The following is a 19,028-nucleotide window of genomic DNA, read 5'->3' as shown; positions in this document are numbered from 1 at the left end:
CTGACAGCTAAAACCACGTTTTTGCTTTTAAACTGTGGAAAAGTGATGGGAAGTCACTGAGAAACAGTAAATGGGAACTACTTTTAAATGCCAACTTAGCTTTAAATGGTGCTTTGACAACACACAGAAAACTATTTATATTGGGACTCACGGGACTTCTGCAGAGTTGGTGCAAATACAATGAAAATTGTAATGTTTACATAATCTATAAATAAAACAGTAAAGAAACCCAAGTCCCACCAGGATCATAACTCCAAAAGGAGTAGGAATAAACAAGATAATTAATACATGGATTGGTTGATATTTTTTTTCTTAATAAACAATGAAGTCTTTGATATACACGTACTTGCAGATATGTATAAACATGCAAAGCACAGAGAAAATGAAAGTGTTTATCGAGTTCCATTTCCCAAAATACTACTAACAGGAAGCAGTCAAAGGTTTTCCAGAAAGGAACTGGTTTTTTGAATTCACAACTAGTGTTTCTTAAGAGAGGGGGTTAGGTCCTAGAATAGCACTCAGATAACATTTTCTAGAGACAAAAACTTTCATAAAATACAGCCTTTCAGACAGAAACACAGCCTAACATTACATGTATGAAATTGTCCACATGAATATGTGTATTATTGCTCACTCACCCAAAACATAAAATCTTCACTAAAAATGTGACCTCATTATCATATATAGTAGAAAGGTGACTCTTGATAAATTGGAGTTGAAAAATGTCAACTTCAAGTATTTGAAGAGGCAGAAGGAATTGCATATTTTGGTTCTTAAGTTTCCTCAGGATTATTTTTTGACAGTTCATTCAAAATTAATGGAGATGCCTCTTAGTTCTTTGGATTCAATGCAAAAGTCACTTTCTTTTCTCCAGAATCTACTACTATAAAATGTAAATGTTTCTACTTCTAATCTTCAAAGTAAATCATAACCAATAAAAGGGTAATGCAAAAAGTTTCATTAGGCTGCTCTCCAAAGACAAAGGATTAACAAAAGTCTATTTTTCCTGTAGATATCCTAATACATTTATGGTAATGATTTTTTTTTAAATACACTGCTGAGGGAATCACCAAACAAAAATTTTAAAAAAGCAAGATTTGAAAAGTGAAGATGATTTTAGTAGAATCAATAAAGTTTGCTCTGGGATTTGAGAAAGCTGAAATGAATTACCTGGAATCCTTAAATTGCTTACACTTCCCACAATGTTTTGCAAGAAATAATAAAATGCATGTGAAAAAATGCACATGATTTTCATTAAATACCAGTAGAACTGAGGCATTCCATTTATGCCTAACTCAAAAAAGGAAACATAAACTGTATCTTTCTTTATACAGTATATATAAGGCTGAAGAAGACTTCCAGTCATTGAGAGCTATGCAGAACAAGAACATTCTTCTTTGTTTCCTGCTGGTATTATATATTCAGCTTGAAGGAAGACCTACTGGGAAGGCTTTGGAAAGGTGTATTTTGTTTTTCAGTGGACCACTGCTGCTTGGGTTGATTAGATAAGAGATGAAGATTCTGGAAGTGGCAGGCTGTGTGCCAGGATTCATAGATTAGACAGGATGTGTTTATGCATTGCTATATTTCCAGACTTTCATAAAAATGGGGATAAAGGCACCATTTCTTATGCTAGTACCCACAGAATAGAGAAGATGGTGAGGTCTCTACTTAGCTTGAACTATTTGTCCGTGGAAGTTTGCAAAGTGTTTGCCCGTTTTTTTACATCCTTATCAGTAAATTGTCTAATCAGCAAGGAAATCTCATGACCATGAACTAAAAATTTTAGTTCTCTAGGCTTTATCAGCAAATGCCTCTTCCTGAGAATGAGTTTAGGCTTTACATCTGAGCTGCTGCTAAGTGATTTCCAAAAGTCCCTGTGTGACTGCCTTTTTCCACTTGCAGCGCAGTCAGGGAAAACTTACCTTTAAGTTTTAATACATCCTTCACAAGGCTGATTTAAGGGATCTCCAGAAACCTCTTTTTGGGCACTGTTTCTCTAAATAATTTTTTTCACAACCCACCAGGAGCTTCTTTATGAAGTGTGTGCTTTGACACAGATCAAGAAAATGGAAATCAGTGGGGCAGTTGCTACCAGCTTTGCTGAGAATAGAGTCAGGAGCTTGAAGTTTTGAAAGTGTCAGGCCAAGAGTGTCAGAGACAGCTGAAGGCCTCTCAGAATATTCGCCTGGACTCTCAACTCCCTCTCACCAGAAGAGTTACCTAGACTTGCTTGCACAGCAGTGACCAAGATTGGAATGACTACTGGGATAAAACAACAAAGACTGGAAGGAAGTAATTGTCACACCAAATTCTGATGAACTATTTTTTAAAGCTGTGGAAAAAAGTTATGAGAAAGACCCATTAGTTTGCATTTTTGTGTTGGTAAGGAGAACATTCTGAACCATCCAACCTTTTGGAAACTTTCAGAAATCATGCAGAGCCCTTCAGCAGACAGGGATGTGCTCAGTTGTCATTTGCAGGACCACCTGCAGCTAATTAAGAAGGGGAGTTGAGAAGCTAGCTGTTAGTTAGAAATGCCAGAGGCTATGGATATGTCCACACTGTAACTCAGGTGCTAAGCCTGTTTTTGTACTCTGACCTCTATTCATTGTCTTCCATGGAAACCAGAGGTTTGAGCTGCCCTTTGGAAGAAATCAAGTCTTCCCTGAGATGAAATCCACTAATTATTTTGGGGATAATTTATTTTCGGAAAACACTAGCTCAACTTTTTCAGCTCTATGCAGTTTTTCTATGTAATTCTAGCAAATTTGTTCTCAACTACCCTCTCATAACATGCTCCATGGTGTGCATTACTTACACATAATGCTATAAAAACACCACTGCAGGAGGCTGAAATGGTTCTGAAAGGTCGCAACACAAAATAATTATTGGCCATGGGGGCTTCCTGTGGACTCCAGAGGAGACAGTAGGTGAGGTGCTCCAGAGCATAGCCCTGAGCACTATCAATGCAAGTCACTCTGTGCCACCTGGTGTAGGATTGCTCCCTGAGGGGAAGCCTGTAGTAATGTGGCTGTAGCTATTGCTACAGAGATAAAATGGAGAGTTCTCCTAAACCAGGGAAGAAGAAGAGCAATTTTAAAGGATCCTCAGAAGAATTAGTAAGATCTTAAGAGAAAAAAATATTTACAATCTATTCAGATAATAAAAGGGATGATGGATGAAAAGCACACCAGTTGGATAAAAGAAGCTCATTTTACTTCTGCCAAATCTTAATTGTAATACGCCTCAACCAGGCACCAAGTAGAGATTTGCTGTACCGTAATTCCTCCATTCAGTTGCCATTGAAATATATTTATTGCTGGTGGTTAGCAGCCAGCCTTTGAAATGGTGCACTAAGTGCTTCGTTTTTGTATTATTTAGTCAGAAAAAGTAATAATTTAACTTTGTTTTGCAAGTATTCTGACAGACCAAGGAAGGCTTTCTTTGTTTTCCTGTCCAGTGGTTGGGTGAGTCCTTTGCAAAACATTTGGCATCTGAACACTTGAGTGTTAAGTGCAGCATCTTTTCTCCTTGAGCAGGGTGATGTGCACTGAAGGCTCAGCCCTCCTTCCTTCCCATATCCCAGATCCTTGGAGAGAGAAGAGGCAGAACAGTTCCTCGAGCCAGCATGAGGCTTTGCTTCAGAGACACTGTAGGAGGGAGACTGTGCCATTCTGGCAGAAATGAGGAACAATTATTCTTTCTGTTGTTGAACCTTCTCTTCAGGAAAAGACATGGACCGGTGAGATGAAAGACCTTGAACTTTAGACCTGCTGTGTCCAGCACATACACCACCATCTGGGATATGCCACCAGCTATAGGAAGCACCAGCTATAGGAAGCAACCTATATGAAAATGGAAAATGTGCTATAAATGCGATTTTCTTTTTCAGGAATTTCTTCTTCCCAGAGAGATCTGACAATCCTGCTTCAGCTCCAGCTGGGATGTGGCAGGCAGTGTGGCCAGGAGTATTGGCAGAAATGTGGGCAAATGCTGAGTGAAGTCTCTTCAGTCCCGTGTGTGGCCTTCTCACAACCCGTGCGAGGCAATGCGGTGCAGCGGCCCGGAGAGCTCACTGCAGCAGCAAGATCCTCTGCAGGTAATGGTGCTGTGCAACCAGCCTGCCCCAGCCACATGGTCTGGAAGGAAGGGGGATTGGTTTGGCCAGGTTTGGTGGGTGCACTCACTATTTTATTGACTTCTTTCTTAGCAATAGGGGTATAAGGAAGTGAAGGATCTGTTGCAGAGACAGAAGAAATCATGTGCATTTATGTTAATCTTTAATTTGAGGCTATTAACATATGGTATTTGGCCTCAATAGGAAGAGCAATGCAAAAGAGAGGAATAGGTTTTTTTACATCATTTCAGTCCCAGGAGAGCACACAAGGGGAATCACATCAGATTTCTTCTTGGTGCATTTGTTCTGCTTACTAGCTTGGAAAGTTTTTTTTTTGTTTGTTTATTGTACTAGGCAATATCGAAATGCTGGGGGAAAAAAAAAAAGGCTCAAACTATTCCATAGGCTTTTATAGTCTTAGGAAATTTAAATAGTAAAGTAAATAAAGTATTGTGTCTGGCAGTTCTCCTTAGCTGTGATAGACATTTATAGTTACGAGCACAATGGATTTTGTTAGCCATCACTTTACCTCCACAAGCCCCTCCATTTACTAAAAGTCTGATCGGAACAATGACTCCAAATTAATGATAATAAAAAACAGTTCTACAGGCACTCCCCAGTTTTGTTTTAATTGTAGAAATCTTAGTTTATATGCAAAATTTTATTATAGGATCTTATGGGTCTTGTTCCGGAAGGCTTTTCTTCCTCTTTGGGCAACTAATTCCTTTGCAGAGTTCATGCACAAATACTTATGTGCATTAGGCATACCCAAGATCTGTGAATGGGTCTTTTGGTCTTTTCACTACTACTACCACCACTACTACTACTTCTACTACTGTTATTATTATTATTAATAGGTTTTGTTTTGTTTTACCTAATTTTATTTTTAGCTGCTCATGCTTCTACATGTAAGTAGTTCCAAAGTGAGCAAAGTTGCTGAGATGAGTATCTCATTCAGAGAAAGTAAGTAGACTTAAAACATGCATAACTTAATAATCATGGGACACTCTACACTGGCACAGCTTTCCTTGTGCCCTCTCTCTCACCTTTCTTCAACACATACTGTGGCACATCCTGAAAGAGAAGTCTACCACCACTCCCCTGATATTGATATAAAGGCAGCTTCACATCCACCCAGATTCTTCCCTTTCCTCAGTAACCATGAAAACACAACATCCATCTTTTCCTCTCTCTGACTGTGTCTTTGGACTTTAAGCCAGGTGAGAGCATGAGCTATAAATTGAAGTGAATTATACAGCTGGGTAAATAAAGCGAGACGAAAGGGAGAAAAAGGGAAATGTGTTTCCTATCACAGAGTTTGAAAAACAGACTTGGCACACAAGGGGAAAAAACAAAACAGGAAACAAGTTTCTACATATAAATTAAACTTTTTCACCCTCAAACTTTTTAGATAGCCCAGGAGTAATAAGTACGTGTGTTTCTTGGACCAGCAAAGCAAGCATTCCAACACTAAATGGCTTCCTGTTCAACACGTTCAAAGCCAGAGACTGTTTTTGGGGGTTGGTTAGAAATATGTGTGAAGTATGCACTTTTACTTCAGGCCAAATCAAATGTTTTTAATCTCCCTCCCATCCCCCTCCCCCCCCCAAAAAAAAAAAAAAAAGAAAAGAAAAAAAAAGTCAGAAAAGGAAAATGTGACTGAAGTTTTCTCTTTCACTAAGGGAATTCAATGATTAGCCTTCAGTTAATGTGCAAATATTCTCAGTTCCATGCAAAGATACTTAAAAGGGAACTGGTCAATGCCATTCTACACTGGCATTTGATGCTGTTGAACTATAATGAGTAGGTGCATACAGAGCTGAAGAACTTGGCCCCATGCAAAGGCAGGAAAACAGCAAATATTTGAGGGTGTGAAGTGTGTTACAACATTTTCCCCCATTAGTGTCAAAGCTATAATTCATAAATTGTTGATCCATTTTCTTCTTCTACCACATCAGCCTCAAATATTATTTGGTACTACATTTTCTTTGCCCATAGATCTTTAGTTTATTATTATTATTAATTTTATTTTATTTTTTTTTTTTTAAATTTTATTTTATTTTTTTTTTTTTAGATTTACAAGACTTCATGATTACATGGTCAAAAGTCAAAGAAAGACACATGGGAAAAAAAATGGAAAAATGAAGCACCATTTGCTATGGATGTGCCAATGTAAGGGGGTTTTTTAGTTCTTCAGTAAAGCCACAGGGTAGTTTTTGGGGAAAAAAAAGTCAGAATAGTGCACCTTTTTTTTTTTCCTTACAGCTGGCAGGCAATAGGTATGTCTAACTAACATAGACCTCAGTTTGTCCCTTTCTATAATTTCACTAATTACTGCTTCTAGTAACATATTTTCTTCCAACTCCAAGGAAACAGAAGCCATGTAAATGGTAGCCAACTATTTTCTTTTAGTATTTTTCTCATTCCAGTGTTTTTGAGCAAACTCAGGTTCTAAACACTGTTCTGTTTCAATATTTGAAGAATGCTATGTACTGAGTACTGTCCAAGCTGGTATGTTGTTGTGAGGCATCGGTCTTGTCTGTTGCTCTCATCCCACCTCAAATGAACTGAGATGCATACTTTGTCTTGGTTCTTTCTGCCTAATTTCTACAAAAACCTGACGAACCAAAAAAACAACCAACTCCCCTTTCCCCCACAGCTAGGTCCTTGTGAATATCTACTTTTGGGTTTTCACTTGAAGAAAATGAATCCTAGGCAAAGTCTCAAGTCTCATCTAAATCGGTAACGTTCAACTTGTGCTGATTTGCACCAGAATAAGCAAGGGTTTTGTTTAGGCCCTGTCAAATATAGTACTCTTTTCAGAGGTTCTGCTGAAGATAGAACACACAAAGTTAGTGGAAATTAATGAATACTAAATTGACTTCAGTGATGACTCATCCCTGGACCTCTACATACTTCAGTATCACACTATACTTGATATCCAGAGCTGTTCCTGGGAGTAGGGAGGCCAGGGGGGATATGGCCAGTAAAGGATAGGTTTCCCTCCTTTGAAGTTCAGCTTTCCCAAGAAGAGTTGTAGGAATTCAGTTTCTATTGATTCTGTGGCAGTTGCTCAGTGAAGCTCTTTTACTACCTCCCCGGAGTCCTTAAATTCAATTTCAGCTCAACTCCATTGTCTTTTACCCTTCAGACTCCTTCCTTCCCACAGGCTCATTTTCCCATATTCTCAAAATAAAAACACCATATTTGTTTGTTATTCTGAACCTTGCAACTTCCTTTCCCTGGCCTTCATCATTAATACTTTAGAGTTTCTCTTCTTGTTCCTTCTCATCTAATATCATATTTCTACATATGAGTAATTTTTATGGTATATTAAATCAGTCATTAGCAAACTTACTTGTATTCATAGGAAGGGGAATAGTTTTAGGTATATCCTATGGAAACTTCAGGGTCCAAACTTTCTCTACTGTTGTGTTGGCCAAACTTCAGGCTCACAGCAATAATTGGTATCAACAGTATAATTCAAGATCATACACTTGGTAAAACTAATATGTTTCTTGTAGCTTCGTCTGTTCTTCTAAAATTGACTTTTGAAACACAAACATTTCACTTGCAACAAGAGAAAAGAAAGATCTGAGAAATGTTATGAAGATGCACATGAATTTTATGTGTGAGCTGTAGCAGTTGCTCCTGGGCTGCCCACATACACAGTTTTGAGGGAAGACAAAAATAGAGCATGAAAAAAGAAGATAAAAACAGAAATATAGGGCAGGAGAGAGAGAGAGAAGAAAGGAGATAGGGGAAGGGGAGGGGAAGGAAGGAAGGAAGGAAGGAAGGAAGGAAGGAAGGAAGGAAGGAAGGAAGGAAGGAAGGAAGGAAGGAAGGAAGGAAGGAAGGAAGGAAGGAAGGAAGGAAGGAAGGAAGGAAGGAAGAGAAAGAAAGAAAGAAAGAAAGAAAGAAAGAAAGAAAGAAAGAAAGAAAGAAAGAAAGAAAGAAAGAAAGAAAGAAAGAGTTGAGAACAGAATAACCAGCTAAAATTGGAAAAGAAAATAAATGCAAAAGAAATATTTCAGGGAGAATTTATAGAAGTTTAAATCCCTATTTCTTTTGCCAGGTGGAGAAATCCTAAGCCTGTTACATGATCTTAAACATCTTTCCAAGTGCTTCAGTGAATCACTGCCATTACCAATATGGACAGAAATTTACTGTATCAGCTTCCCAGACACTGAACACAGTGTTGGCAGAGCTGATAGATATTAACTCAGTGAGTCAGATAGGGTATTCTTTTTTTATCTTCAAGGCACACAGGAGCAGCTCCAGCCATGCTGCCCCTGCAGCTGCTGCCGAAAGCTGGCTGGTCAACGTGATAAGGCTGGGACTGCTGATGATTGGTACTGCAAGACTTACATGCTAAGTTCAAGCTGTTCCAGAAGGCAATGAGACTATTATTGACATCCTGGAGCAGTTCCCTGAGGTCATGTCAGTCATGCTCAGGAATCTAGGAAAACCCCAACAAATAATACTATTTCTGTCATTATAAGGATACACATTTGCAGGCATCATTATCTCAGTTGATAATGTTTGTCAGTCTCGCAAAGCTCCCTTACTGCAGCTTTGTACCTGTGACATTATTTACTATGGAAAACTTCACATTTAACATTTTTCTTGCCCAGTCCTAGCACACATTACTTTCAGATACAGTTGCCTAAACAAAGTTTCTTTGTTTGGTGTAAGCAAAGTCCATACACTACTCTTTACTTAATGGGAATTTGTTTTGTTTGTTGGCAGAAAGGCTCTTGAGTATTTTCTGTACCTCTCCTAAAGAAATAGCTATGACTGAAGGTGGTCAGGAGAGAAGAGAGAAAAGAATATACTCTGCACTCTGTAGAAACACAGCATGAGAGCAACCTGAAGGTGCCTCGAAGCAGTTGTGTGTGCCATGGAGATATTATAAGGTTGACTTCTGCCAAATGGAATCAGTGGATGAAGTAACAGCCAGAGTCTCGAGTTGCTCTTCAGGAGACATCAGAGTTTGTTTTCTCTGATTTTCCCATTCGTTTCTGTTTTCAGCATTCCATTCTTTGAATCATTTAAGAAGTCTGAACTTCAAAACCAAATATGCACTTAGAAAGTTAGACAATGCTGATCTATAGCTAGGAAACAGAAGCCATTTCTTCCAGATGAATGCATCATTCTGTGCTTATCTTGTCCTTGTATGTTTCCTCAGCCACAACTTGCCACAGGACAAGGAAGATTGCCAGGGAGATGGGTGCATCTACTTCTCCTTGTGAGCGAACCTGCCTACCAGAGTACACCCCATCTCTCCTACCATATTGCATTACTGAAAAAATCCCCTTTGAGTCGCCCCAAAACATAAAACCTACAGGACTTATTAGAATTTAGCAGAAGGGACTTTTTTTTTTCAACAGCACTTGGATTCATCCTGTTGGTTTGTACCATTTTGAAGAGGGATATTGAGGACCAAGGGCTCTATTTATTAAGCAATTTTTACAGTCTTATTTACATAGTGATTAGTTTTTCAACAGAGTCACAACCATGTCAACCCATTACATTCCTGATGAGGAACCAGATGGGTACCAATTCACTTCAGGGAGGTCGGGGGTGCTGTCCCAGACTTGTCTTAACACAAGTTCCCAGCTATTTCCAGCTTACAAGAATTATTTTTGCAGCTCAACAGAATAAAGGCTGCAAGTCTTGACAGTGTGATTTCAGGTTTTCTTGAGTGCTATACTGCAAGAACAGCCAACAGGAAGTCAGCAACAGACTAACAGGAAATAAATTGCAACTCCTACAGGAATTTCTTTCCTAGTCTGCATAAATTACTGGTGCACTAGTATAGCGTTGAAGGGTGGTTGCTTGACTGTTAACAACTGGTAGATGCCAAGGCTCTGGGTGCAATGACTGACCTGCTCCATCTGCACCTGACAGTGCTCCTCTGCCTGAGTACTCCTTTTCCCCTTAGGGTATACCTCCAACATTAAGTGTCTTGATGGAAGATTGAAGCAAATTTGAGTGCAATGCCAGTCTAGGTGATTGATTATAAGTGATACTTAGTGTTAGTTGGGAGTAAAGGCTTTTCAGGAGCCATACACATTGTAAACCAGCAAGTCTCTCTTTCTTCCTGGTTCTCAGTAAGTATGTATGTACAAACACACACAAACACAAACACACATACGCAAAAGAGTCCAGATGAATTCCAGGAGTGCTCAAACATCATTGAGTGTGCTGGAAAATGGCATCAATGCAAGGCTGATACCGTGATACCATGACTGTTTCTGCATTTGAATGCTGCCATGACTAGAGAAATACTCTAACCTGGTAATTCAGGAATGGGAACTAAACCATTTTAGCCACCTTGTTATCAAGACACTATATATTCACTGTAGACTAATTCACCAGCATCTTATCAAAAATAGGGACTGAAGACTTGCTGTATCTTAGAGGTGCTTAAGAGTCCATGATTGTTTCTGAACCATATGGAATAGTTCTGTCAAAAGACATCAAAAGTGGAAAGATGCAAATAGGAGCAAGTAAGGGGGAAAGAACCTCCAGAACCTGACCCTTTGGTTAGGGTTGTTGAGGGTCCTTTTCCTTTTCTTTCTGTGCATTTAGAAAGTGTCTGATGTGATAAATTTTGCAAATAGATAAAAATACATGCACAAGAGCTGGGAACATCTTGTACACAGATGTGAGTCAGTACTTGGCAGGTGGTTAACAGGAGTCAGATTTCCCAGACAATAATTGCATTTTCAAAATAGGAATTAAAGAAACAAGAAAAAAAAGGGCTTATTCCCATTAGCTGAGACCTGTGAGCTCTGAAGTGAAATTATCTTTTCTGACACATAATTGATTCTACATCACTTCAGAGGTTGCCTGCATAAAACATCCAGGAATGATAAGCTGAAGCTTGCAAGGACTTCACTTTCCAAATGGGAACAGGTTAAATGACTACTTGTTTCTCTCTTCTGAGCTGTCCAGCCATTTCTGATCTAAAAACTGTAAAGACATGATAAGAATATAATATAATGTTCAAACACGTCCTGTGAAAATGTGACAAGCAAAACCAACTTTCAGTGTAGCCAGCCAAGGAGAATGGCATGTGGCACACCATTTGTTTTATTCTTACTGTGGATCAGAAAAACTTTTCCTTAGCAAGATGTTTTCGTATCAAACTGAGGACTATGAATTCAGGCATGTGTGCTACTCCTGTGGAAAACAGCACCCAACTTCCTCTTAGTCTTGTGGGACCATGACTTGGGCTTACAGTGCATTTCCTAATTTCATCATAAAGAGACAGATATGCTCAGAACCACAGAGCTGTAGGTGGGTTATGGCTCTGTACATTGTAATTTGACTTTTAATTGCTACCGATTTCAATGTTCGGTTATTCTGTCAGAATCAGTCTTTTTAATAAGTCTTTGAAAACTGTCTTTGCAAAAACACTACAATGCAAGATGCTTGCTTTGGTAGAAAATCTGCCTGTCTGTCTGCCTGTCTACATGGTTGTCTATTTATCTACTATTCTACATATTGCTAGCTACGGGAAAGTAGAATGCCAGTAGTCAGAAAAAATTAGTTTTGGGACAGAAATATATTTGAAAATTTGTGTTCAAATTTCCTGATGAAAAGGCTTACTCCTATGTTCACATCTGGCTGTTGTAATAAAACAGATCTCCTCTCCAGGTAAGGAGCCTGTGTTGTGCCCTGGAAAATATGTTTTAACCAGAGAAGTCTGCCTAAAGAGGGAATTAGAGCATAAAGCCCCCCAGCATGTTGGTATTATGTTACCAATTCTATCTTCAGTAAGGGGCGGAATATTTTAATATTTAATTTTTTTTGTTAATTCGTCACCATAATTTCTGTCAAAAATTTTTGCTTTCTCCTTCAACCCCAGTTCTCAAAGCAGCTCTAGGTGCTTTCTGTTTGTTTGTTTGCTTAATGCAGGGTAGGAGTAGGCCATGGAAAAGTGTGATCCATACAGTGTTAAACTTTCTCAGAAGTTGCATCTGCCACAGGAACAATGTTAGGCTATACATCCTTCATAGGATTTTTTAAGCTTATAGCTGCAGCTTGTCCAGGATGTTACAATATTTTTCTGTAATATTGTCCTTCAACATGCATACATCAGTCCAAAGAAAGATGAGTGGGTAGAAACCACATCTCCATGAGAGCCAGGTATCACCACAAAACTGATAGGGTTTAAAGCTTTCCAAGTCACAGAAGTGCCTTACCATGAGATGGGTCAACAGCTCAGAACGGAATATTTTTTAAATTTGTTTTAATAGGAGGAAATGGGATTTAGCTAGACAGAAAGTGCAGAAGCTAGCAGACAGATTATATTTAAAAAAAGATTTATAAAAGTGCTTTGCTGGGAAAAGTCAGATTAAATATTGCAAGCCATGTTTTATGGTACTTGAAGACTAAAACAAACTTTTTGTATCCTCAGTTTCCCTTTTCTAAGCAAATTTCTGGGGATACTTACAGCATTACAACTTCCAGTTGTTTCCTGTGATTGAAAGCTTCCAGGTTACCCACCCACTGTTAGAGGAAGTGCTTGGCTTGGCAGAAGACATCACTGTCAGTTCAGTCCTGACTGGGGCCAGTGGGAAACTTCTGGTTGTCCAAAATACAATTGGGCTGAGTTCTAAGGGACTTAACTTCCTGAGGCTCATTAGCATGTGGAAATTGTCAAGTGTACACTTGTCTTTGGAGTCATCATGTGTATGACAGATATCATAAGAAACAAATTTGGATTGTAACTTGGACATACTCAAGGGAAAAGGGAAAGCCCTTTGCATCTGGTGCTCAAGGCCCCTCATGTGGCTGTGAGAACAGCTTCCTGAGGTGGTGAGTTCATCCTGCCCAGGGAAAATACACCCAGGGTTCACTAGTAGCCTGGCGAAACATTCCTGAATCACAGAATGGGTCAGGTGGAAGTGGGCCATCTTGTCCAACTTCCTTGCTCAGCCAGAGTCATGCTAAAGCACAGTATTGTGTCCAGGAAGTTCTTGAATATCTCCAGTGGGGGAGACTTCACTTACAAGCAAGATGCTCCAGTCCCTTAACTATCCTTGTTACCCATTGCTGGACCTGCTCCAGGGGCTCCATGTCTCTATTGTACTGAGGAGCTCAGAACTGGACACTCCAGAGGTGGCCTCAACAGGGCTGAGTATAGGGGCAGGATCACCTCCCTTGTCCTGCTGGCAATGGTTTTCCTAACACACCCCAAGGTTCTGTTAGCCTTCTTGGCAACAAGGGCACACTGCTGGCTCAGGGACAGCCCCAGGTCCTTCACCACCGCTGCTTTCCAGCAGGTTGGCCCCCAGCACTAAGGCCAAGCTGGCTGTGAGAGTCCGTTGCTTGTTTGCTTTTGGCCTTCCTGTGGATGCGAGCTGTTCAACGGGAATACACAGTCCATGGCCTGAAGTAGTATCTCTGTTTCTGGGCTCCAGATTAAAAAAAAAGACATAATATAAAAAGTGTGTTATAAAAAGAACAAAATATTGACCTGTTCCTGTGGTGAATGGGCATAAGCAGGCTCAAAGTGCTGTGCTGTTACTTTTCCTGATCCCTGAGTTGAGATCACTGTTCATAAAAAACAAACAAGAAGCTAATTTAAAGCATTTCAAATCTAGTTATCTCTGAGGTTCAGAAGAATGGACACCAACTAGTTCTGTATCTGGAGTGTGATGTCCAGTTCTGATTTTAAGTCATAGTTTATACTTCCATGGACATTTAGGGTAAGATTTATTCTGCCCTAGTTCTCAACAAGTTACTTCATTCTAATAGAATTGCCCAGTTCGTGGGAAGTCTGCTTTCAGATGTCCTTGAAGAATTTCTTAATCATCTGGCTTTTGGAAAACTTGTTTTCCACAGTTTCTGTTGAAGAGGAAACCTTATGCAACGAGGAATCTAACACTCAATGGGCCAGAAAGAGAGGGAGAGGGAGAGACACTTAAGGGTCAGCAGGCTGCAGGGCAGTTTCTTTATTTTACCCAATGTCTGCATAAAGTGACTCATCTTCTTTGGGCATCAACCAAAATCTTGGGGAAAGCAGGTACCAAAGCTCAGCCTGTGCCATCTGATTTGCTCTTGGCAGCTGTGAGTGATGGAGTACATGTGGTTTGGTGTTCAATTCTCAGGTGCCTGGCTCTGCTGAGGGCTAGTAAAAGCAAACTGGAGAATTTAAGCTTTTGAGTACAGCCAGAAAAATCTAGTGTTGCAATAATACCTGTACTTCAAAAGCTTGGTTTTGCTTTTGTATCTTAGTGTCCACTCTGATCCATACACACTGCATGTGTCCTGTGCCTTAGTATTCACCTGTGTATATTTATCTTCAACCTTTGGACTCCTGCTCCCTTACAGGGTTATCTTTATTTAGATAGTCTTTAGGAAGCTATAAAATATTTTTAGCTGAATTCTGTATCAAAATGCCTTTTCCTTTTGGTACAAAAATTTGTAATTCTCTCTAATGTGTCTTGCCCTTCAGTGGTCACTTGAAGGGTAGAATATCTACTAGTATCAAATGCAGTTTTGGTAATGGTGTACTGGTGCAGCATAAGCACTTCTCCACAACATTTGTGTACTTCAAACCATTCCTCATTAATACGGTTTATTCTAAATTGAGCATAAGGTTGTAACTGAAGACCATTTCACTAGTGTCTATTAATACTGGGTCAGATTCTACAGCACTGGCTAAATCCAAAAAGTCCTTACTTGCGCCAGCAAGTTCTGTTTAAAGTAGTGGTAATTTAATTCCTTTCTGACTGCCTAATCTGGCCCACATTTAGGGATGCAACAACATTTTTATTATTGGTAGGATAATAAAGAAACTTTATAGAAAAAATTTTAAGCTCTTGAAGAAAGTGATAGCTGATGTCATAAGTATCATTCTTTCCAAATCCTTCTTACAGCAGTGTAGAGGGGGGATCTTCTGCTGAAATGGTTGTCAGTATTTTCAGTTTCACACATCTTTTTCAAGGGGTTAGAACCTTCCTAACAGTAGTTTGAGCAGAAGGTTGTTGTGAAAGTGTCTTTTCCTATCTTGGAAGAGTGATATTGGATTTAAATTGAAAACCAAAATAACTGTTAATATTTTTTAGGTACTTTTCTGAGACATTTGTTCATGTATTAAAACGACATGTGGAAGCAGCTAGCAAAATGCTCACTTTAAAAAGAAGGAAGCATAGAGTGGGGAAGGACGAGCAATATTTTTTTTCCACTCCTTTAACTATTGTAAGAAATCTGTTTTTAGCAGTGATATGCATTGTGTCAGCACCACAGAGAGGCTTGAGTCCTATGTAAATGGAGGCATCTGCTATACCTCTTTCAAAAGACTTGGCACTCTTCATTTCTGTTGAATGGAGGGCTCTCAGCCTCTCTCCTGGTGTCACACATAAAGCCAAGAGTTAATCACACATCCAGACAGACACGTTGCTGCACTGCTCCATTCTGACAACCATCCTGTGTTTGCAGTCTCTGTTCCCACCTAGTCTTCTGTCAGTGCTGTGCTTTCATTTAAATCTTCCTTGTGGTTTTTGGTTTTTTCTGCATTGTATTTGTAAAAAAGGAAAAATACCTCCTCCTCATTGTCCTCCCAAACCAATTACACCAGTCTAACTTACCTTCTGTATAAATTTTTTAGCACTCCTGATCTTTTGAGAACTTTTCTTGTAATTCACCTTCACTTGAATATTGGTCATTATACCTATGCAAAGGACTTCACCTGTTCACAATAAATTCAGAATCTTGTGTGTTCGTATTGGGAAAAGATGCTTTAATGAAATGTCTGCCGCCCTTAGTCTTATCATGTTCACAGTTCCAAAGAGCATGATAAGAGTCTGGAGTGAAATTTATCATTTCTCAACTTGAAAATACTATTTCTTGTCTTGTCTTTTTCCATTCACCATGTGCTTAGGGACATCATCTCCTGTGACCAGAATTCATATTCACCTCACTGCCACTAGAAAGCTGATATCTAGTCCATGCTATCTCTCTAGGAGAGGCTCTAACTGAAGTGAGGCAATTCAGTTAACCAATCTGAAGGTGGAAATACTAATGTTCAGAAGTAATGGTTTCTCTCCTTTAACTACAGAAGGATCCAGAGGAACTGACTTGGCCATACTCCCTAACTTTGTGCTTATGTGATGATGAGTCCTACTCCATTATTAGCATGTATATTAACAAGTAAACATATTCCAATGTATTCATAGTCAAACATAGTAGAGATGTGATGATGCAAAAAGGCTTGAGGGAAGAGATAATGCTGCATGTTACCAATTCATTTATAAGAAAGAGGGGGCATACCAAAAGCTGACAGATAGAATATATTAACTGTTGGTAATAATGTGCACCTTGCTAAGTGTGCTTAGCAAAGTGAGTAGCAAAGAGACTCCTGACAATATAAGTGGAGAGTTGAAAAGAGAAATAAAAATTACTGTTGGACTTCAAATTGGTTTATCAAGGCTTTTAAAATTAAATAATCCAAAGATTTGTAGCAAAGATTGCAATTTTGGTCTAAAGAAGGAGCTAATGTTAGTCTTCTTTCAGCATTAAAACCCTATTAAAAGTTCATGATCTACCAAGATTTCCTAACCTTATCAGGAGAACTTCAAAGAAAATGTCTGTGAGTGGGTGTCACCAGGGAAAAAGAAATAAACAGGGGCTAGCATAACTATAAAATTCAGCATGTGAAAAGGTTCTAGGCAGACAGTCAAAATGACAAGAACAAATACACAAGAGGGCAGAACTCTGTCTGCCAACAGTTACAGCAGTATTGCATATCACTTGTGTTCCCACTTAGGGTAACTTTGTGCTAGTACAGCTCACTTGATCTTTCTGGATCCAGTCCTGATTTCCAGTGGTGTGAAAGCAGAATCATCCACATGTGCCTCTTGCTTTTACTTCTCCTTTGAACTAAGAGCTGAGGAAAGTGGAAACTTCTTGTGGGTGTTGATATTATACCTTACAGAAGGTTGGGCCGAAAAACAGGAGTTGAATATCTTTGTATATATTCTTTTGTTACACAAGAAATTATTTTTGAATGCAGTCAAAACATTGGCCCTGGATCCTATTGCACTAAACAGTGGTGTTAAGGGTTCTCTGCAAGTCAGATGAGCAAAACTAATGAAAACACTAGTCAAAGTTCAAAGCCAGATATCTTGCTTCTGATGGGAAAATGCATCAGACTCTCCAAATCTTGTCATTCTCTGAATCTGACTTTAATGACTTAATATGCTATTCAAGATATTTTAAAATACTTTAGTTGAATAAATAGTGCATCTTCAAATGCCAGTTAATTTCTTCTGTGAAATTATTAAAAAGTATTAGAAAAAAGATTCTGAATATAAGGGGTATTTTTCCATTTTTGTGTTTGTTTCAGTGCTGATGAATAAGTCAGTTCGATGCCTGGCTACTAACAGTCATTATCATTGCTGCTATAGCTGTGGAAGAGAAATATCTTAAGCAAAAGCAGCTGCATCACCTTTAATATAAGGAAGAAATCTGAACATTTGAAAGTCTTTTAATGTACAGTCTAACACAAGCAATAGCAGCCTCCCATTATTAGCAGACCTTCCTGGCTGAGACGTAAGACAAATATAAGGAAAAAATGTCTGCAGTCCAAGGAGGTTGTTTTTCTTCCTTCTGAGAACTAGAGCAAAAGCCCAACCAGGCTATTTGTTGGTATCCTGAACCATTATTATTCTCTGAGTCTCATTAAAACAAAAGAAAGCAAAACAAAAACCCTGCCTTTGTCTCGGGTCATTCCAGAACATTTGCCCTCTGCTGTAATGTATCCAGGCAGGAAATGTTTTTCTTCTTTTAAAATGAACAGTGCAAGGATATTGTGAAGAATTAATGTAGGATAATATGCTATCAGCACCCTCCAGTTGTTTGTTATGGCCATTTTCAGCCCAAATGGGGACATCGAGTTCGCCTGAATTCTCACGGTGCTGGCACAGTCGCCTCTGTGTGACAACAAAAAAATCCAACAATCACTTCCTAAAAAGATTCAGATAATTACTTTTTTCAGACTTATCTCACTGTTTAATTCCATTGCTGAGAAGAAATGCAGTTTTACAACACTTGCCCCTTTACTGTATATTTGTCAGTGATGACTGTACAGTTTTACCTTCTCACATGCTTTGCTTCTCTCTGAAGGAGATAATAGAGGACATACTCTCCTGGGTCCTGTGGATGGATGTGGCCCATGCTTAAGGTCACTCCAAAACAATAGACCCTCAATGGCAGTCATGGCTAGGGGCCTTTTCTATCCAAAAGCCTTATTTTGCTGGAGGCAGCAGACTTCGTAGGTGTATGGCATGCCAGAGATGCACAGAAATGTGAGGCTACTTCATAAGCATGATTTCCAATCCCAGGATATTTCTCCGCAGCAATTCCATGTTATAAAGTTAATATGAATGTTTTATGCAGAAAACTTTATGTTCTGAAGACCAGCCATGATGCCACTTAGTTGAGGAGGGTTTCTCTTTCAGTTAAGTCAAGACCAGGTGAAAAGCAAGGGTAAGCCTCCTTTTCACACGGAGAAAAAAGAGAGAATTGACAGCAGTGGAAACATTCTCAAACTTCCTCAGACATTTTCCTAGAGAAAGCAGTTCTCAGGGTATTTAAGTGTCAGCAGTGTTGGCTGCTTGGTTACTTTATTGCCTGACTTGTGGCAGGTCTCCTCTATGCATATTTTGCACGTGTACACAAGGAAGAGCATTTATAATTGCACCCAGAACAGAAAGCAAAGCTCGTTTTCTAACTGTGGATGCCAGCTGGCACGTAGAGGGCTTGTTTTCTTCCTAAAACATAGACTTTCTTTTTAGCCTTAGCAACTACCTCCCACTTCCTCTCAAAATATGTGTTTGATGCTTGGTAAAGATCACTGTGGTGATATTACTGATGAGAGGAAAAAGGAAGA

The 19,028-nt window shown here is 39.2% G+C and overlaps 2 protein-coding genes across 3 annotated transcripts in view; both read left to right on the top strand.

The window, feature by feature from the left end:
- Positions 1–19,028, top strand: part of LOC310907637 (ectonucleotide pyrophosphatase/phosphodiesterase family member 1-like) — a gene marked incomplete at its 5' end in the record, with an annotated part of 520,596 nt that overhangs the window by 108,741 nt on the left and 392,827 nt on the right. The gene's annotated exons all lie outside the window — the stretch shown is intronic.
- Positions 1–19,028, top strand: part of LOC310907791 (uncharacterized protein) — a 41,978-nt gene that overhangs the window by 3,548 nt on the left and 19,402 nt on the right. Inside the window, exon 2 of the mRNA XM_083858269.1 lies at positions 3,896–4,102. Within this exon, the coding sequence (XP_083714395.1) occupies positions 3,896–4,102 (207 nt within the window). The remainder of the gene's footprint in view (positions 1–3,895; positions 4,103–19,028) is intronic.

This window comes from Zosterops lateralis (genome assembly GCF_965231275.1).
Source record: "Zosterops lateralis genome assembly, chromosome: 3".
NCBI classification, from domain to species: domain Eukaryota; kingdom Metazoa; phylum Chordata; class Aves; order Passeriformes; family Zosteropidae; genus Zosterops; species Zosterops lateralis.
This window is presented reverse-complemented; position numbering and strand designations above follow the sequence as displayed.